The following is a 23,181-nucleotide window of genomic DNA, read 5'->3' on the forward strand; positions in this document are numbered from 1 at the left end:
CTAATAGTATTACAAGAATGTATAATTCTATCAATTAATTGTTGTCCGTTATTAATATTCACTGCGTAAACTAGTTGCTTGAATCGTCCCCAAATATGGTAATCAACGGGATTGAAATCAGGGGATCTTGAAGACCACGAAATAGGACCTGCACGTCCTATCCACTTGTTGCCATAAACATTATTGAGATGTTGTCTCACTGCCAGTAAAAAGTGTGGGGGTGCCCCATCATGCTGGAAATACATCCCTCGGATAGCAACGTTCGCGTTGGCAAGCAAATTCGGCAAAATATTTTGTAGAAAGTTCAAATAGACCTGCCCTGTTAAAGGACCATCAAAAAAGTGAGGACCTACTAATTGGTTATTTATGACACCAATCCACACGTTAACCGAAAACCTTAACTGAGAACGACGTTCTCGAATAGCACGGGGATTTTCTTCTGCCCACACATGTGAATTTCGTGAATTATTTATCCCGTCTCTGGTAAATTGGGCTTCATCTGTAAATAGTGTCCTGTATAGCGTTGGTCGATTATTGTTAATCCATCTACAAAATTCCAACCTATCGATCTTATCTCCAGCATGTAGTCGCTGAACCATTTGAATGTGATATGGGTATAGATTATTTTTTTGTAAAACTCTACTTACTTTTGATTGAGTAACATTGAGTTCTCGACTTACTTGTCTAGTGCTTATTGTAGGGTTCATAGTACCGGCGTCCATAATCTCATCTTCCTGCGCTTCATCTACATGTCGCTCTGTTGTTCCACTAGGAAAAGTGCTATTTTCTCGCAAATAATTAAAAACTGACCCAAATGTTGGATGACTGGGAGTTCGACGATTAGGAAATCTCCTACGATATTCTCTACTAGCAGCCCTACCATTCCCATTATAGAATCCATAAACAAATATTATGTCTGCATATTCTGTGGTCGAAAACTGATGTGGCATTTTGAACGAAAGTAACAAAAGCTCTACCAAAACTAACACAATGTACTTAACGTAGATATGACAGAAGAAATATGTATTCTTTTACACATAAATAACAATTGATAATGACAATAACGACAATGGGTATAAAATATCAAAAAACGTCAAACGGTCAACGCCAACCTTCATTTTAAACTTTTTTAGTTTTATTTTTATTTAGTACAGTTGATGCAATGTATTATTATTTGACATAAAATTTTAATCATTTACAATCAACAAAAACTAACACATACAAGAGGTTTGACTTTTTAATCAATTTAATTTATTATTTATCGAAAATAATGCCCCAATACGATCTATGAGTAAAAATTTAAAATTGAAAAACAATTGATTCTATCATAGAGATAATACAAAGTGACAGTAAAGATGTTAATTTTCTACTTATTAGATTATGTTGTAGGAACTCATTTTAATTAAAATGTTTGAAATTTATAACATTTGTTTAAATTAATACCTTATAATTTGATACTTCATTATGGTTGTTCTATTTTGGTAAGATTTGATCGTTCACTAAAAATTTAATAAAAGTGCGACAACATTGTCGCATATGTCGTTTTCATTGGCTATTTATTTAGTTTGAAAATCACTTATTGCCTTTTAAAAAAAATTTATACAGGATGTAATATTTAATACGAATCCCTAAATTAATTTTTCCAAAGCCAGTTCTGGAATTTTTTAGTTTAGCTAATACCAGTCGAATGTTTGATAGTAGTGTACTGTATCATGCAAAAATTAAAAAAATCAAATGAGCCGTATAAACACTACAGTAAAATGAAATAAATGGTCAATTAAACAAATCACCCTGTTAATTAATAAAGATGAGGAGTTGACATTTTTTAGTGGCCACATGATATGCTCCCTGAGGTACTCTACATATGGTAGAAGTATGTAAAGTTCATCATGACTCACCCTGTATAATATCAAAAGAGAAAAAATTTTGCCGGCAATATTTTCGACTAGTATGAAAGTTTGTTGCCTGGCAATTTTCGCGAATTAAATCATGGATAAATAATATAATATTAGAAATAGATAGGCAACTCAATGTATAAAATTCGTTCATTAGGAACCCTTGCGGCTGGGGTCATTACTAATCATCTTTTGGCGGGAAATTCAAATGGACCCTTACATACATACCCATTAGCGCCTCTTGCGGACTATTTTGTTACTAATTAAAATTTACTGGAAAATATCTTACTATTTTCCGATGAAATAATCTCACATATATTATTAAAAAATAAAAGGATTATAAAAAAAATGCACATTTTTTTTCTAGATATACGTATATTTATTTGTTGTTTAACGTAAAACAGTTATAAACTAATTACATAACTATTATTGTTTGCTTCCTGACAACTTACTAGCATCATCCTTTTTGTAATTTTGCCATGATTTGTACACAACGGAACAATACAATAATTCACCATGTTTAGTTTTTTTTACTAGCACAACACAAAAATTCTTTGCTACAATAGTTAACTAAAACTAAACTTTGAAAACTAAGTAACCAACTTAAATTAAAATTACTAAGAATAAATGCAAACGAAAGTTAAAGATAATAAAATAAAATTGAAAACTTGTAAACAAACGGAAGATCTGTCATTACTTTTGACAGAATTGACATTGGGGAATTAAGCTTCGTTTGATTATTTTATTGACACTCCGAGACTGTGTTAAAATAAATGATTGGTTAAAGTCTTCGTGAGAGAGATAGGCTGTCATTTCTCTTTATTAACTGCCTGGGGTCAAAAAGTGATGGGGGAATGTTCCAAGATCATGCATATAAGTTTCCGGGGCATGAATTAAGTTTTGACAGTTAAATCACTAGACATCAGTTGAGTGATTTTGTCAAAATTTCTTAAGCGAAAATTGCCAAAAGGCAACAAACTTGAATAAAACCAGTAGAAAATTTTGTCAGTAAATAATTTTCTCTCAAATGATATTCGACAAGACTATTTCACGAGATAATTAATGCACCATATCAACGAAACATAATCTTTATTTATTTGTTAACAATATTAAATGTACAAATATTATAAGCTATAGTAGTTTGCCCATTCCGTTCTACCAAAGCATGATTTTGTGTATTATTGACCTGTAGAATTTGGGAGGGTCTGCCTCTCTTTCTTCTTCCTATCGGGCTCCACTCTGTTATTCTATTTATCCACCGATTTTGGTCTGCTCTTCTGACATGTCCGTACCAGGTTAACCTCTTCTGTTCGATGTAGTCTATTATGTCGGAGTTCATGCCCATTCTCCTCTTAATCTCCATGTTATTTATCCTACCTCTTCTTGTTACACTGCAGCTTCTCCTTAGAAATTCCATCTCTGTTGCTCTTGTTTTGTTTTTGGTTTTCTTATTTATTGTCCAATTTTCACACCCATAAGTGAGGATACTTCTTGTCATGGTATTATATATTTTTTTCTTTGTTTTCATGCTGATGTTCTTATCCCATAGTACCGGGTTCAATTTTCGTATGCAGTCTCTTGTTTGTCCTAGTCTATTTTTTATATCTTCCTCCGTTGTTCCTTTGTTTGGTATTATGAAACCTAAATACTTATACTTGTCTGTTCCTTTGATTTGTTTACCTTCGTCTATTTCCAGCTGTTTTATTTCTGTATTCTCCGTTGTTAGGTATTCAGTTATCTTTAGGTTTATTTCCATCCCATTCTTTGTATATTCCTGCTCCAGTTTTCTCATCATAAAACTGAGGTCATCCTCGTCTTGTGCGATCACTATTTGGTCGTCGGCAAAACTTAGCGTATATAGATATTCGTTCCTTACTGGTATACCCATTCCTTCGCACTTTCTTTTCCATGGTTTCAGGGTTTTTTCCAGGAATATTTTGAACAGGGTGGGGGATGTGGAGCAACCCTGTAGTAGTCCCTTTGTCGTCTTAAATGGACTGCATATTCTATTGCCCGTTTTGATAGCTACTTCGTTATTCTTGTAGAGTGCTTTTACCGCGTTTATTAATCTTCGTGGAACTTCGATGTTTTCCATTGCTTCCCATAGCTTGGTTCTAGGTATTGAGTCATATGATTTCTTAAGATCAACAAAAGCCAGATGGACGGATCTATTTTTGGCCATTCTTTTTTCTATTAGTTGTTCGACCGTGTAAATGTGATCTAAGCATGCTTTCCCCGCTGTGAAACCTGCCTGGTCTTCTCCGATTTTATCTTGTACATATATTTCTAATTTTTCCTTTATGGTCTTTCCATACAGTCTGCCTATAGACGATATAATGCTGATCCCGAAGATCTTTCAGAGATGAGGTGGACGAAGCAATGAGTAGAAGAAACCTACAGGAAGGGGACTGGCTAAACAGGAAAAACTGGAGAAAACGGTTGAGTGAAGGAATACAGTGAAAACTGTGGAAATCCTTGTATATATATATAGAATTTGGGAACTCGAAGGTCCAGCTTCATTTGTTGTTCTGAGATTTACGATCAACTTCTGGTGGTGACTAGAATCCAGCTGCAGATTTGGTTTGAGAGAGCTTACATTTGAGTGATTCGTTAATTTAATTTATTCCTGTTCAAAAACACCTTGCTTGAACAAGGCTGACACAGCTGAAGATCGATGAGAATGGTTATTATATGTTTTTTGTGTCTATTCCAATTTTTTCAGCTAATATTTTTGTCCATTTAGATACGGTATTGATTCCAAGTGGACAGTTTTTGAATCAAGATCCATCCTTCCAGTTGGGGTGAACGGTAAGAAAGAGTCTGTCTGATAAAATCGTTGGTCCCCTTATTTCCATTAATTTCAAAAATAATCTAACTGGGCATAAATTTTCGTTTGATGAATTTCTTACTGTTACATAATAAAAAAAATGCCTAATGTTACGTTCAAAAATGCCAAATGTTACGGAGACTAACAGTAATGATAATGGAACTAATGGAACACAGTATGAGAGATAATAAAAACCTTTTTCTTCTTCGTCCTACTTTATAAATAGGCAAAATGCCTGTTTTACTTCGGTTTTTAGCCTCAATTGACGTTGGATTTTCTGACCATCTTTTCCTCGGTCGTCCCAATGATCTTCTTCCATTTGGCGATTTGTCTCTTGCTATTCGTACTATTCTATTTTCTGTCATTCTTTCGATGTATTGATTCCATTCCACTTTTCTTCTTTTGGTCCACGCGTTTATTTCCTCTATACCAGATGATTTTGATTGTTATTAGCTCTGTCAATTATCATGATTCTCGTTTTATCTCTGTTTATTTTAAGGCCCATCGTTAAGCTTACGTCTTCTATCCGTTGTAGCAGGTGAATCAATTCAGCTTCAGAACTAGCGAGGATAGTAGTATCATCTGCATATCTCAAGTTGCAAATCTTCTTCCCGCCAATGGTGATGCCACCGTTCCAGTCCTCAGTAGCTTTCCGCATTATCCATTCACCATAGATGTTAAATAGAATTGGGCTTAGTATGCAGCCTTGTCTCATTTTCGGCTGTTATTATGGCGTCGTCGGCGTAGCATATTATCCTTATTTCCTTTTCTTCCATTCTATATCCTGTTCTTTTTTTAACTTTCTTTATGATTTCATCCATTATCAGATTAAATATTAATGGGCTCAGCGAATCTCCTTGTGTAATGCCAGTTTCATATTTGATAGGTTCCGATAGTTTTCCTTTACATCTTACCATAGCTAGGTTATCTTTATATATATTCTCAATGGTTTTTACTAAATCCAGTGATATTCCCTTTTCATATAATAAATGTATCGCGTCCCGAATTCTCACTCTATCAAACGCTTTCTTCAAATCTATCAGACATAAAAACCTTGTTGGAACTAAATAGTGGTAACAACTAACTGGGTGAAGCAAGCCAAATGTAACCTTTTAACTGGTCAATTATAATGAATGAAGATAAAGTGTAGCAAATAAAGATGCTTATGGTTAAAATAAGTTGTCAAATAACAGGGAATGTAGCCAATACAAAAGAAAATATAAAGCTTACTTGAAACACTACAAGAGAATAGCCTTAGCTCAAGAGAATGAGAGTTGTGCTCAGAGAGTAGGTTGGCACGTTTGCTTGCCTGTAGTAACTTAGAATAAGATCAATCCTAAGATGATCTTGGGATGGACGCCAGGGTGAACTTCAAATATCACTCCAATTTGGGGTATCTATAGTTATATACTAACTGGAAGATAAAAGATTAGGGGAAAACAAATAAAATCCGAAATGCTTTATACCTACACTATATTGTAATCCTAATTTACTTATATCCCAAAACATATATGCATATATACCAAAACAATTACTAAATTATAACCCCCAAAAAAATATATATATATTTACAAAAACAGATAGGTACCTAAACAGACCCAAAATATAAATGTATACAAAAAATGATCTACACAGTCCTCTGACAGTGAGCTGAAATGGTATGTTATTAATGTTTTGAATAACTCAGATGGAGTAAATAGTAATTAAATATCTCATAAAAAGTTAATTAATTGTACAAGTTAATACAGAGGCAGTTTGAAAGTATGACAGTAGTCAGTTAAGCAATTGGAACAGTCCACTCCATCAATTTGACAAGGTGAAGGTAGGTACGTACTAGGGACCATAAAATTGGATAAGGTATCCTGACAACTTATTATAAATGTTAGAATATTAATAAATAAATAAATTCAAGGTAAATATGAAATGTATAGAATTCAGAAAGGTGAGGGTGTTCGGACTTAATCCAAACTGGTAACAGTGCTCCCACGCCTTATCCCTCGCTGCAGCATGGCGCGGTCCAAAATTTAATTCTGTAAAAGATTGCACGGAGAGAATTTCTTTCTCTTTACGTTCAATTACCGAACCGAGAAGACACACCGCTCTTGTTAACACGTGTTAAAATGTGTTAACAATAATTGTAAGTGATAATATTTCTTATATAAAGCAGAGAGCAAATAAATGGTACCTGTATTATCTATCAAACAATTTAAAGGTATACTGTTTATAATTAAAATACATTTCTACTGAGTACGAAGTACTTTATTTAAATACACACAATAAAAAGAACCACCTTAATGGAAATATACCAAAAAGACGAAGGAATATTTCGAAGTAATCATACCTAATTACTTGTACCCGGCCGAAATATTTATTCGGCTACACTTGGACGGTGTTAGAGAAACCCTGCCCGCTTCACGAGGGTACGACCCAGGGATAGTGCACAAATCTGTATCGTTAGAATACCAGCCATTTGCTGCTTGCCCATATTTTCGAACCGCCTTGATTTGTTTTGGAAAAATGCTGTTGTATTCAATTCGGTCTGTAAATTCTCCCATAACTTCAAATTCCTTCTGGAAAAAGTAAATCCTACAGTTTACGGCCGCATTGTCTCTCCAAGCAAGTTCAAATGAGCAAAGGTGAAAAAACTTTTTTTGTACTCCATCGGGGGTTTCCTCGTCGTAGCTTTAGATGATTTTTAATAGTTTAATGATTAATGATGTTTAATGGAACTTTTGAACTGAGATTTCTTTTGTCTTTACCACTTTTAAGCTGCCTCCGCTTGGTATATCTGGCCGATCTTGCACGTTTGAAAGATATATCTGTCAAAGGGTCAAAGGCTGTAAAATATTTTTCTTGTACAATTTTTGCTGTAGTATTCCACATTGACTTTATAGACGACTCTTTATAGTCTTCGATATTGCCTTTTTTCATGTTAAAGGCATAATCCTCAAGAATTTTTGCTAGTTCCGTTATGGTAATATATTTTTTAAGGGTAAAATTTTTCACCCGTAGGAACTCTGAAAATTGGGTCCAAATAGAGCTTCTGGACATGTGCGTGCTCAATAGGACATTTTCCGAAACCAATTTTTTGATTTCTTCACCTTACTGGCATCCACTGTCCAAAATTGATTACGCATCAATGACGTTTGTCAAACTGACAACAATAGAATTACCAGATACCTTCGTTGTGGATCTGTCATAATTTTTCGCTAAGAAATCAAGGGCAGGGACGAGTTTTGTAAGTAGGAAGTAGTAAACGTGGTGTTGCTATGACGTTTCATCAGTTAAAAATAGTCTAGTGGAATAGTCGCAAATAAACACCCAAAAAAATGGATCAAATCTCAGCACAACTTTGTTATTAGCAGTAATTAACTCAATTATTTTAAGATGTAAAATCCTATACGAGCTAGATTATGTATGAACGATTTAGCGGCAGAAAGAAGTAGTAACATATATCGATGAATAATTATTTTACCATTTATATAGAAGAAATTAGGCTCCTTAGTATAATTTTTGGTAAAAGACTAAAGTAGAAAGCATATATTGAATGTTTAAAGAAAATATCCGGAAATAAAGCACCATGCAACTTTTCTTATGTAAAAGTGGTCTTAGTTAAATTGGCTTAAACTTTGCAGATAGTTACCTTTGATCATGCTCAGTTACCTTCTCCACCTATTAAGCGATTTCTATAGACTGTAATTAATGCTGAAATGGGCAGGTGCTCAAGATTTGTTTTGAAATATATTTAATGAGATATTCAAAAACCCTTGAGATTTTTACTTAATTTGTGACGTTAGAGGGTTTCTTGGTCTAGAAAAGGGCGCAAAAGATGCTGCTGTTGTCAAAAACACTGGTGGTGGCACTGAGGTTGAAGGTTAAAATGAAGTTGTGAAGCTTGAATTTGTACATTTTGGGATCAGGTAGAGGCAGGGTTTGGTTTTGTATTGGATTTTGTTACAGATGTAGTTGGAATTTTCAGAGGTGGAAATTTGAGTTGACACGTTCAAGTGGTGTGGGTAATTCCTCATGATTTCAGTCCTGGCCATGTGAAATTGGACCGTTAGTTAGAAAATCTGCGTATGTGTATATAGAACAAACACTTCTTTGTATCCTGTGGATTGTATGGCTTGGGTTTTGGAGCTTGCTGCGGTGCGACAATTTTAAGGGAGCTAAATTAGTTGTTAGGACGAACTCGTCACAGACCTTGTGGAACAAGAAGACCTGGTTGAACGAGGCATTTTAACGAAGATTTGAATTACCAGTTACGAGTGCGCTCAGATTACAGCAGCCTTACTATGATAAGATGGATTAAACACCCATGGATTACGATGGCTTGTCCTTTTTAACCTGTGCTTAGTATTTATGGAAGTGACTATACTTACAGAGAATATGCGTTTTATCCCGTTGCTTAACGTTCCCTTAGTGTACACCCTACGACGGTGACAGAATTCTTCGTGGCTCTTGATCCTGAAGCCGTTTATACTTTGACCTTTACGCCAACGACCAAGACTCATCAGTTTCTGGAATCTATGACCTTCTTTGGATACTCTCGTCGGTTGCAATTTCAACTATAAGCTCTTAAACATCTCGCTGCCTCTATTCCAGAGAAGGTATGTCATCAGTGACTTTTTTACTTAGAATCTTACACAAGACCTTGGGTGAAAAACGGTCCATTTATATCGTTAATGCTGACGTGTTTCTCTTGCGTAGCAGAGATCGTAGCTCTTAAAGGCAGAGATTAGATTGGTAGACGGAATGGACGATATTTTATTTAGGAAAAGTTTCCGTGTTAAAGACGTCATTTTTTATTAGGACAATTCGGGCGTTTTTTAATCTCTGTGGCTTGTTGAATAAATTCTTGGTTTATAGAAACTAATGGAGGATTACTTCTGGAATTTTCAAAACCAATTTTATGACCTGTAGGGAGATTATTATGTTGTAGCCTAGGGGTGAGCTAAATTTAAAAAAAAATATTTTAAAAATTGACGAACTATAGACCACATATTTATATGTTTTTTTTTTTGTTGTTTTTGTTTTTTTCTTTTTGATTTTTCACTTTTGTTTTGATGTAATTTATATCTAAATTAACTTTTCTTCTTTAAAAAGAAAAGACGAAATTTGGAGAAAAGAGTTTTTTTAATAGTTATGGTTATTATAAATAATTATAAAATATTTATAGTATTGCATATTAAACGGCACAAGCCATTACTAACCGAAGAACTAACAGTTTACTTATTGCAGTTTTACAAAAGTTATTTGAAAATAATCAAAAAAAAATATATTAATTGTGTTTTGGTCGTTTCAATAAAATCTTATAGCACATGTATATAAAAGACATATCTATAAAGATCTCTTTAATATTAATGTGTAAGAAGATTTGTAAACTTTTACTCAGTTCACGGATCTCGGATCTCAAAGTCTATTAAAATTTATCAGAAATATGAGCAAGAAAGCAGACGACTCGTTGAAAATACAAGACGGTAAATAAAAAGAATTTTGGGGCAAATATGTTTTCGTTTTGTTTAACATGAAAAGATAAAATAAATTATTCATATAATTCCATCTTTCATGACGAAAAATTCATCTTTGAGAAACATAAATTTCTGATAAGATGGTATGATAAGTGGAAATGTATGAAAATTAAAAGGAAATCTTTTAAATATTTGAAAAGAAGGATTAACGAATTTTGTTAAAACGGTTTTTATATGTCCTTATTATTTCTCCTATTTAAATGTTTTCTAATTAATAAGTATTTATTATAAAAAACAGTTTAATATATACAAAATGAATCAATACCATTAATAGGAAAGTTTATAGAAAAACGGTAACAGTTTTAAAATATTTATTAGATTAGCACCTATAATAGTATTATTTTTTAAAGCTATATTTTAAAATTGTTGGTCTCAATGTCTCAAAGTCTCAATGAAGTCTCAAAGTTATATTTTTCTTTTGGGGTACACTATTCTATGGTTTTTCTGATTGGGCAGAAAAAATTAGCTACATTTTCATAGGAATTTCCTAAACCTGAGTACAGAGGTAACACAGATGAAGTAAAGCTGGGCTGGATATGTGGTGTGAATGAATAACTCTAGATGGACTAAACTCATAATTGAGTGATGTTCTAGATTTGAAACATATAGAGGTAGGGGTAAACCTCTGATACAAGGACCGATGATATATAAAGGATAACAATAAACTGCATTTACACAGTATCATCATCATCATCATTGGTGGTACAGCCCTATAAAAGAGCCTCGACCTTCCCAAGTCTATTACGCCAGTCAGTTCTATCCATTGCCAAGTTTGCTGCACCTATTTTTCTACCATCCTCATCTACACCATCCCTCCATCTGAGTTTTGGCCTATCCCTGCTTCTACTTCCCACATGTTTTGACATAAGGATTCTTCTAGGAGGGTTGTTCTACTGTGATCTTGCCAAATGTACTGCCCATCTTAGTCTTCCTATTTTTATAAGCGATAATCCCATATCTCAACATTGGTTGTATAAGGGTTTTGTATATGGTTATTTTTGTTTTTTTAGGTTTGTTTCTGCTTCTCATATGTCTACTCAGTCCAAAATAGCATTTATTTGCTAGGATTATTCTTCGCTTGATTTCTTCCGTCATGAAGTTCTCCTTGGTGATCAGGGAGGCTAAGTATGTGAATTTGTCCACCACTTTAAAGGTTGAGTTATCAGTTCATATGAGGTGAATTGGTGGCCGATGTTTCTGGCTCTATTGTTGGGTGTTGATGCCATTATCCTAATTTTCTCCTCATTTACTTGCAGGCCCATATTTTTTAAGGCGTTTGACAAGGTGGTATACCTGTCTTCTAGCTTGCGTGTTGTGCGGGCAACTAGGTCAACATCATCTGCATATGCCAAAATTTGGGATGATTTATTAAAAATGTTTCCTCTGTTGTCTATTTGGGCATCCCTGACCGCCTTTTCCAGAGCTATGTTAAAAAGGAGACACGTCAGCGCATCTTCCTGTCGCAGCCCAACATGCGTTTCAAATGCCTGTGATTGTTCTCCCTGTATTTCGACTTTGCAAACAACTTTACGCATTGTAGCCTTAACCAATCTTATCAGTTTATCGGGGATGTGGAATTCATTCATGGCTTCATACAATTTATTTCTTAGGACACTATCATAGACCGATTTTAAATCTACGAAAAGATGGTATGTGTCGATATTGAATTCATTGGTTTTTTCCAATATTTGGCTTAGCACAAAGATCTGGTCTGTTGTTGATTGATCAGGCCTAAAACCAATTTTATATTCGCCAAGAAACTCCTCTGAATATGCACTCAGGCGACCATATAAAATACTCGAAAATATTTTGTATGCTGTATTAAGGAGAGTTATTCCCCTATAGTTTCTAGATTCCAATTGATCACCCTTTTATCACACCATACCATCAGAGTAGCACCTCCACATTTAATAAATTCTGCGGGTATACCATCACTTCCTGGAGATTTATTATTTATGGCATTTAGACAGTACTATTCAGTTAATCAGGAGTACTGGAAAAAACTAAGGGAGCAGTTGACGTTGATGGATTTCATGATGATGAAGTATAGAATATTCTATGTCGATTGTTCAAAGGCACGTATTAGGGCTCAGCGCTTAGGAGATAAGCTCATGAGGAAAAAGTTTTGAAACTTAAATATGAACAAAAACAGAGTACTTATTTGTAATGTTCAAGATTGAGTTACTACAAATAAAATGATAACTGTAGTTGGTGAAATAATTGTGGCAAATAACACCTTTAAGTACCTAGGATTAGTATTAAGAAGTAACGGAGAAATAGATATAGATGCATGCAGTAGAACTGGCGCGGTATGGTTTAAGTTGTACGCAGCGAATGGTGTGTTGTGTAGTACAAAGACTCCAATGAAACTGAAAGGAATAGTCTGTAAGGCTGCCATAAGACCAACTATGGTCCTGAATTTTGGGTAGTTAAAAACAAAGAGGAACAACAACTTCATGAGGGGGAAATAAGAATGCTTAGATGAGTGACTGAAGTGACAAAAAAAGATAAAATTAGGAATAAGTATATTAGGGGTAGTCTAGGGATGGCATCAATTGATGCCAAAATGAGCCAACATAGGTTAAGGTGGTTCGGTTATGTTCAACGTCGAGATGCTAAGTACCAAAATAAAGAGTTGCTGTAAGCAATGCTGAATTCTCATAAAGAGATAAAGTCAAAGAAAATGATGATGATATTTATATGTTAAGTTTCAAGATTAATTAATATGAAAGCTGTAAAAACTTATTACACCGTTGCCTTGGAATTTATACCAAGTGTGATTTTGTTGAAGTTGAAATTTTATGAACGGCTAACGATAGAATGATAATATGATAAGAGAAATCCTCATGGAAGTATAGTTTATTTTTTACGAACATATAGAAAATACAATAGAATATACGATTCGCAATAGTCAACTAGACCACTCAAAAGAAATTAGAAGACGCATTGAAATAGCAAGATCTGGTTTCATGAATATGCGTAAAATGCTCTGTAACCCCAAGATATCAGTCTCAATAAGATTGAGAACAATAAAGTGTTGTGTCGTCTGTATTACTATATGGCTATGAGACCTGGACATTAAAACAGTATGACGTCAACAAATTAAATTCATTTGAAACGTGGATGTACCGCCGAATGCTAAGAATAAGCTGGACCAGCAGAACTACTAATGAAGAAGTATTGAGAGCAATGAACACACGGCCTCATCTGGTCAATACTATCAAAATTAGAAAAACGTCATATCTAGGACACATAATGCGCCATAGGGAATTTGAGCAGCTTCAGGTAATATTAGAAGGCAATATTGAAGGTAAAAGGGGCATACGACAAAAGAAAAAATCTTGGCTACGAAACATCAGAGATTGGACCCACACAAGAGGAAATGAATTAATTCATCAAGCCCAGAACAGAGAGAAATTTGCCATATTGATCGCCAACCTCAACACAGAAGGCACTTAGGAGGAGGATACGATTCCAAAAAAAAAAATATAACTGTAAGACGTCACAATTTATTGGGACATCCTGTATGTGTCAAGATATTTTAAAATGTAACCTTATAACCAACTACTAAAGTGACAACATATAACTCTTCATATCGGTCTAATTTACCATATTTATATTTATATGCATACATATATATATATATATATATATATATATATATATATATATATATATATATATATATATATATACAGATTGAACGAATTTAAAACGGAACATACGAAATCAATGTATTTCGGCTCAACTCCGCTCTAGGTGGTTGGCCAACAAAAGGTTGTCAAATAATTATATTATAAAAATCCAATACTTCAGCGGGCTGCTGGATTCTGAATTCATTCAAGAACAAGTCAAAACTCCACCCAAATAGGTTGCCTAGAATCACTGAAAAAACTAGACTATACAAGCAGTTATTAAGCTGTCAAACCACTTATCGCTTCCTTATAGTCCAAGAGATAGAGCCGAAATTTTGAACTGATCAGTAATATGACATTTCTCTATTGGAATATATTCATTGTAACTGGGTTAAGACTTTGCCTTACAGGCGGACGCCCCTCGTGGTACAGGGGGTGGCTATACAGGGATGAAGTTGTAATTTTTTTCGGAAAAATTAACGATCGATAATATGGCTGAAAATTTGCCCAGAGTAAGATCTTGGTATAACTAGACGAAATCCCAAAGGGCGGACGCGAGAGTGGATACATAAGGGGTGGCGGACAGGGGTGAAGTTGCAATTTTTTGGGGAAAAATTAACGATAAGTAATATGTCCGCCATTTTCATGGCTCATTATTTAGCCCCTAAAAACTCTAAATTCAAAAGGGCGGACAGCTGGGTTGGTACATAGAGCCATAAAACGGGGTCAAATGTACCACTTGCCTGCGCATTTTAGGTCTCGGTAACAATTTTTCAAAAAAATTTCCGTAAATGAAAATTTTCGTAATTTTTAAAGGTAAAATCTAATTTGTAGAATCCTTTCGATTTTCTGTATGTTTTTTTTTTTCAAACTAAAGTCATATTTACTTTACAAATCACATTTTTTTCTTAAATATAAATATTTTACGAATTAATTTTTAATTGAATAAATTAATGTTTGATATTTGATATTTTATTAAATTAAAGTAATTTTATAATGTTAACTATTAAATATTTTTAGTATAACAAATAGTAATTTTACTTATTTTTTATTACAATAAAAAGGTTTTTAAATTTATATTGCATAAATAATGGTTGTTCAGATATAAGAAAAATTTGATTTATTATTACATTAATAATCAAATACAAAATATAATATTTTTTTTTATCAATAGGTAAAAGTCAATTTGTAGAATTCCTTTAACATTTTACAAATAATTATTAATAAAAATCAATTTAATAGTGGAATTATCAATTTTTAAGTTTTGAAATTTACTTTGTAGATATTTTCAATATTTTTTTTAACTTTTAAATTGACTGAATTTTTTTTTCATTAGTTAATTATAATTTTACAGATTCTGTTTGGACATTAATTTTGCATCATTATTATTTTAAAATATTAAAATAATAATGATGCGCGTTCCATTTAGATCAGTAATTCTAGACGCATGCGCTAAATGTAATAAGTATCAAGATGCTTTTATCCAACTTGGTGAAACTGACTTCGATTGTAATGAAGTTTTTGAAACCTTAGAAACTTTCATATGTCACTTATATGGAACAGGACTGACGAGAACAATTCCAAAAAGAAAAGTAAACGATGTCAGATTTTCACTATTTAACCGGCAGTATAAGTCGCATGATGTAAACGAGCCTTTAAAAAAAAAACTAAAAAATTTCGATGCTTCAAGCTTACCACCATGTCAAGATGAATTACACCAACATCTACTTCGAGCCCATTATATTTCAAATATTTGGACAAATGCTCATAAAAAAATACCAACAGAATTGATTGTTGAAGAACATGATTGGGAGTTTGAAGATGAAACATATAAATTCAAATGGTTTAGTGGACCTCAGATGCCAGAATCAGTTCGAGAAGTAGTGATTGAAAATGAAGCAGATAATGAATGTGATATTATTGAAAGTGAAAGTGACGAAGATGATGAATGTGATGACATCAATGAGAGTGAGAAAAATGACGAAATTTTTAAAGTTATTCTAAATTTTTTTTCTTATCGGAAAAATCGTTTGAAAATTTTTGAAAAAAAAATCATGGTATAACTGACAGAAAATCGAAAGGATTCTACAAATTAGATTTTACCTTAAAAAATTACGAAAATTTTCATTTACGGAAATTTTTTTGGAAAATTTTGAGGAAAACTCTACTTGACGCTTCAGAATAGTAACAGAAGTGAGCATACAAATTTTCAAATCAATCGGTATAAAAATATCATAATAAAATCAGTTTGAAAATTGTTACCGATACCTAAAATGCGCAGGCAAGTGGTACATTTGACCCCGTTTTATGGCTCTCTGTACCAACCCAGCTGTCCGCTCTTTTGGATTTAGAGTTTTTAGGGGCTAAATAATGAGCCATAAAAATGGCGGACATATTACTTATCGTTAATTTTTCCCCAAAAAATTGCAATTTCACCCCTGCCCGCCACCCCTTATGTATCCACTCTCGCGTCCGCCATTTGGGATTTCGTCTAGTTATACCAAGATCTTACTCTGGGCAAATTTTCAGCCATATTATCGATCGTTAATTTTTCCGAAAAAAATTACAACTTCATCCCTGTATAGCCACCCCCTGTACCACGAGGGGCGTCCGCCTGTAAGGCAAAGTCTTAACCCAGTTACAATGAATATATTCCAATAGAGAAATGTCATATTACTGATCATTCCAAAATTTCGGCTCTATCTCTCCGACTATTAGGCAAGCTCCTCTTTCCTTTAAAGGAGATAGATAGTTGAACGATATTTTATACAATGTCTATCACTGGGTATGGATTTATTTTTGTCCAAGTTTTATATTGGTCCACTATTTCAAATGCAGTTCAAACAGACATATATTAAATTGTATGTTCCGTTTTAAATTCGTTCAATATATATATATATATATATATATATATATATATATATATATATATATATAATGATAAGCAAATTTATGAATTTTGAATTGTACTACAACGCTTCAAATAGCTTACCTTAACTCAATCTTACTCAGGCTCTGTTTTCGTGGTTAAGTATCTCTGCTGTTGTATTTGCAAGTAAAAGGACCGTAAGGAATAATAAAACACAAAAAAAAATATCCAAAATAAATTTCATCAATATATTGTATAAATAAAAAAAAATTAATAGAAAATGAAAATATGCAAAATTCCTCAATATAACATCAGCAAAAAAAATTTACATACCTGCTATAAAATGGATAAAATTTTCAGTTTCAGATAAAAAAAAACAGTTTTAAAATTATGACATATAAATTATGAGAAAATCAAAGCATAGAAAAGAAAGTTGTTTCTCTAATCACGTCGATAACAATGAGTAAAAAAACAAACTTATCTTCCTATAATTGTCCTTTTTTAAAAACACCCTTTCTCTTCAAAATCTTCTAAACGACCCCACGTATTTTTTCTTTCTTCCATCAACAAGACTGCCGTATTTCCCACAAAGTGTCCCCTTCGCCAATCACAAAACTCCATTCCAAGATGTATCTCTCACATTCTTTTTTTCCGGCAGAACCTCTATAGACTCAACATATTAGCCGGTCTCGCTTGGCAACAAAATTACTACGTCATACTGACTAATTTGGAATTACCCTATATCAACCATCGAAAATAAATTTCTATATTTTTCCTGTAAAAAATGTATGTAAATTACTTATAATCTTTCCTATTTTATATTTATAAAGGCCTACAAATAAAATTTACTACTGCTATTTACACTCAGTGTCCAACTGTTCTGTGAAATCGTTCTCGAAATTATTTATTTCATCAACCCGCACTTTCAAGATTACAAATAATATCTTAATTTAAACTTAATCCTAACCAAATACCTGCAATTTATTTTTGTACTCAGTTTTCTAACTAGAAATAAAAAATCCGAATAATTCAATATTTTAAATAATTTCCAGATAGATAAAATTAAGAGTTAAATATTTAACATAAAAATTTGAAAATTAGGAATCATAACAATATATGTATTTACATTAACGAAAATTTAAATAAATTTATATTTTACAAACATATTTCTTTTTTTTTTAGTCTCTTCGAAACTAGCCAAACACTATTCTGGGCAGTGTTTGGTCTAATCGATTTAGAGAGCTTCGAACTAAATGAAATAAAGATATTCACCAGATTTTGGGGAATGTTGATGTTTGGCACGTATTCTGTTATTAACATTGTTGTCTTGCTGAATCTACTGATAGCCATGATGAATCACTCATATCAACTCATATCGGTAAGTAGTAATTTGCATTCTTAGAACCGACCTAATGAGTTCAAACTCAATTTAAAAATTATTAATTGTAACTGTTTATTTCATGATTTAAATAAAATCCTATTATTCCTCTACGACTGTATACTTTATTGTATAGAACTAGTGAACAGTATTTTACAACAAGATCTTAATATATACTATGTGCTCTAGTGAATTATAGTGTTAATACTTCCAACACCGGACCAAACCAAATCGGATGCTAAACATTAAGTCGGTTGTAACGAAATATTTTGCATACCACATATGGTATTATTATAGGGAGTTAAAAATTGAGGCAGGAAATTATTGGGACAGAGATAGGGCAAGCAAAATAAATCGAAATTTATGCGAACGGCACTCAGGGTTTATTTGGAGAGCTGGGGTCATGGAAAAGTGAATGGCTAGGGGGCTGGATTGGGGCAACTACAAAAATGAAACAAAAAGAGGGTTTTTTCATGAATCTCCTGGACAAATGGACAAAACAAAACAACAAGAAGGACCTCTAGCTGTTTAAAATAGGACGCTAGTTCGAGGAAACTTCCTGCTGCAGGAAATAAAAGGTTCTTTCGTCCTAAAAAACACAAAAGAGAGGTTAGGAGACTTTTCTAAAATAAATAAACGAAATGGTCTAGAGAAATTAATTACACATTTATTACTGTCTCACCACAAACAGTTACAAATATCAATAATACAAAAATATCAAAAACAGACTTACTATGTCCTATTTCTCATATATTAATAGTTACAAAAAAATAAATACAGCTATGGCCACGCCGTAACACTAACTTTGTTTAACTAAAAAAATGTTCACTTTAAAAATTCAACGCAAATAAAAGTTACCTGGTTTTCACTAAAGTTACTTTAGATTTTCTGGGGAACTGGAGTTAAATTCATCGCCACACAAACAAATTCATCTCTATACTGTGAAAGATGCTCTAAGATGGCTGCTTAGGACATTGAAGTCTGAGGTTGAAACTGGCACATTGGACACACCCTGGAAACGGCTTCTTAAAAAACTGGAAAAATCGTGGTTATTTGTAAAAGTTGTTGTAAGTGACACAAATCTCTTAGATACTTAGAAACATAGAAATAGTGACTACTCTTCCAAGACTGACACTTTACATAGAGTATAATTGACTATTTCGACTATTTCCAACTAATTTGCCGGCTTCTTGACCGCCTAAATTAGATCGTCTGCTTCAATCGTCCATCTTTTTAAACCTTTTCTGTAACTACACATACTGCACAATTAACTGCCACTACACACTAGATTTCCATGAAAAGGGACGAAGAACGAGAAAACATCACAAATTCGACGTAAAATTTGGACTAACGCTAAAGTCAATCGCTCTTGACAAAGCCTCAGTGAGAGTATCGCAATTATCTTTCCGGCAAAACCTTTTCAGCGATCTAAATTGGATGTTTATTTGAAACGCATATATCGCATATAAGCGGCTTACCGATCAAAGAATACCGAGGAAATACCCATCTGTGAAATATAAACAACTTTAAAATGGTTTATATCAACTCGGCGACGCCAAGAGGAATTGAAATACTTTGGTGATTTAATATATATACCAGCGGTTTTCAATATATACCAAGGAATTTACTAATGCTACACGATTCTTATCAGAACGAACACTGACAGTACTGAGCATAAATAATGGGGGTATTACTACAGCCAAAGAAGATCCATACATCCAGGTAATCCACAGAGACCTAACTGCAGCGAGCCCGAAAGTCTCAGGTATAAAACAGATTGCAGAGATACCATACCATAAGTATGGGAGCGCGGTATTTGTTAAGACTTACGATAGTCTTATATGTGGGAACAACTAATGGTAAATGGTATAGAGATTGGAAAGTGCACGATAACCTCGGTATATGAACCCTCAAATCAGCCCTTTATATTTCCACCCCCACCTAACTTCCAATCATAACTCACTCAGCTAATACTGAGAAACAGTCACCGTTTACTTTGAGGCTATGAAGATTCGGACGCAAACTGAGATGCAGTATGAGTATGGGCTGAATCCAATGGTCTCACATTAATCCATTATTCTCTACCATCTTTATATGTAGTGGTATATGGTAGTATATGTTATGTAGTGGTAAAAGCTCAACTCAGCATAGACCAACTGGCATGAACATATTTCCACGAACTATCCCACTAATCCTAGCACTAGTTATTATGTTATTATTTCCTCATACATGTTTGTCATAATCTTTAGATATTGACCGGGATTTACTTTCTTATTGAAAGCCCACCGCAAAATCTCTCAAGAGACTCCAACATGTGCTTTCTTAAAATCAATAAATAATGTTTAAACAGCTCATTCACTTGTACATCTTTAACAGTAACCCATATTTTTATTTCAGTTACTGCCTTGGTTGCTGGTTTTAGCTTAATTGTTTCATTTAATAAGCTACCAAGCGATTTTTTCCAACCCATTTTTTCCTCATTTTCGTGCATTAGTAGGTATAGAGACTTTGCCTCAATAAAAACCACTATAAGTTATTACTTGATAATAAACTAAGTTGTGCACGATAATAAACTAAGTAACTTGTCTTATTGGGTCAAACTCTATTAGCGAACAAGCTTTTTCAATTAGAAATATTACCAAGTAAAATGAATATCGCTTTAGTAATGAAAATATTTAAGATTAAATCAATGAATGAAGTCTAGGTAATCATAAAATGTCTGCAAGTTTTATCTACATCTAACAATCTGCTAACCTATATCCAAAACACACTTCAAATTATTATCACGTTTCTTTGAACCATGTATGACATATCTACGATATATCATACATTTCTGTCTTTTCCCAGTTATGTTCAATGTAAAATATAAAATTGAGTTTCGTACTTCTCGCCAAACCTCAAAATCTTTTAGTCGCTTTTCGTTATTTTATTTTGCCATCAGGTGTATCGATGTGCCAGCTGGAAGTGGTTTAACTCAATTTCCTAGCATGTTCTACTAGCATTTCCAGAGATTGGATACTTTTATTAAAACCACAGATAAGGAACATCGATATCGAACGAACTACAGACAGAGTTCTAGTGAAAAGTTTTATGTCCACATGAAGACCACAAAGTATATTTATTTCTAAATTAACTTATTTTATGAGCTTCAAAAGTAAAAAATATGTATTTGATATTGATGTACGAGACTTATAACCTGTTAATTAAATTGACAAACTTTAACACGTGCGCTGAAAATTTATGATATTACTTTTATTCGACTACGCATATTTAACTTTGATTTTTAACACGTTAAGTCCCATGAGGTGTAATGAGCGTATCGCACCTAATCTTGCTCTTTGGGCGACGTGGTACACATATTAGGTCGCATTACCAGCAGTTTTTTTTTGAATCGTAACACACCGTGTGTACCACGTTTATACATTTTGCTAACGGAAATCGAAAGGAGGTGGACTGGAGAATCACACCTTAATATTGATCCTTTAGTTTAGCCTCTTATTTTGGTTTTATACAATGTAATCCCATGAAATAAGAAAAAAACAGTTTTTAATTATGTAACAACTTGTTTGCCCAAAATATTAGATACACAGCGCAAACTTAACAAAGCCAAGAATTACTGTGAAATGGCGTCTTGTATTACTTGATCCAACATATCGGTTTTAGTACTATCCACAACATTTTCATGTGCACTGATTGAAGCACCATCATCTCGAATCTGCTGTTTTATTTCTGTTTTTGTGCACTGCTTGAAGCCCCATCATCTTTCTTGACCTGAGTATTAAAAAGACCAAACTCCATTTTTGCCTTTATTGAGTTTATTCACCACAAAAAATTATAATATTCAAAACTTTCAATACAATAAAGGCCAATCTTGTATGAATGGTTGCCAATTTGTTAATTTTAATTTCGGGCTTATCTCCAAATCAGTTTAAATTAAAACGGCAAAAAAATGTATTCAAGCCGAACTAAAAGGCTTTTGTCTTTAATTAAAGACTCCGGACAAGTTGGTTGTCTGGAGAACTTCTCAAAATTTTCTCAAACTTTCTCAAAATGAGAAAGCTCTTAAGCAACCGCCACCTAAGCGTTAACCTCCGATGGCGCGCCACGAAATGCTACGTACTCTCTACGCTACTTTACGGAGTTGAAGGGTGGACGTTAACAGCAGCAACTATAAAGAAGTTAGCGGCTTTAGAAATGTGGCTGTATCGACGCATACTGAGAATACCTTGGATAGACAGAGTGACCAACACAGAGGTATTAAGACGAATGGGTAAAGAGGTGGAATTGTTAACAACTGTTAAAAGGAGGAAAGCGTCATACCTGGGCCATGTGTTCCGTAGTGATAAGTACAGTCTGCTACAGCTTATCGTGGAAGGCAAGATTGAAGGTAGGAGAGGTTTGGGCAGAAAGAAGAAATCCTGGCTGAGAAACTTGAGTGAATGGTTTTAAATACCAGAAGCTGCGAACGTAATACATGCGGCACAAAACAGAGAAACCTATCGTTTGATGGTCTCCAACCTTCGGTAGAAGACGGCACATAAAGAAGAAGGACAAGTTGGTGATGGAAATAGAAACAAAAATGGTAAGTACTAAAATAATATAAGTATGCAAATTGCGTTATTTTATTAATATAAAAAATAGGTTTAAGTCATTCTACTTAAGAATCCATATCAACTTCTTTTACCCAGCCTGCTTGTAGTAATGCTGCTGTTATTGGGAAATGTTCCCACAAGATGCAGACTTGCAATTTCAGGTATCTGACAATATTGCGATGGACTCGGCGATGGATCAGTCAAGAAACTCCATAGAAGTTGCAATAGGTAGCCTAGATACTGATGTCGTTTTTGAAAATCAAGTAGATAATCCTTAAATTATCTAAATTGTTGCAATCTTTAATACCTACTGGTTTAATAATAAAGTAATACGTTTTATTACCTTGCTGTTGTATATTTTGTAGCTATGTATAATGCCTGTGTGGTTATAGTTTTAAAATGTCAATTCATTTCTTTTAGAATATTCCGCCGTTAAATTTAATGAGTTTACTTT

At 33.5% G+C, this 23,181-nt stretch overlaps 1 protein-coding gene across 1 annotated transcript in view; it reads left to right on the forward strand.

Moving 5' to 3' along the window:
* The window catches only part of LOC140432645 (transient receptor potential-gamma protein-like), a 382,624-nt gene that overhangs the window by 294,164 nt on the left and 65,279 nt on the right, over positions 1–23,181 (forward strand). Inside the window, exon 14 of the mRNA XM_072520678.1 lies at positions 17,940–18,135. Coding sequence (XP_072376779.1) covers positions 17,940–18,135 — 196 coding nt within the window. The remainder of the gene's footprint in view (positions 1–17,939; positions 18,136–23,181) is intronic.

The sequence above is a fragment of the Diabrotica undecimpunctata genome, chromosome 1 (assembly GCF_040954645.1).
Source record: "Diabrotica undecimpunctata isolate CICGRU chromosome 1, icDiaUnde3, whole genome shotgun sequence".
In the NCBI taxonomy this organism is placed as follows: domain Eukaryota; kingdom Metazoa; phylum Arthropoda; class Insecta; order Coleoptera; family Chrysomelidae; genus Diabrotica; species Diabrotica undecimpunctata.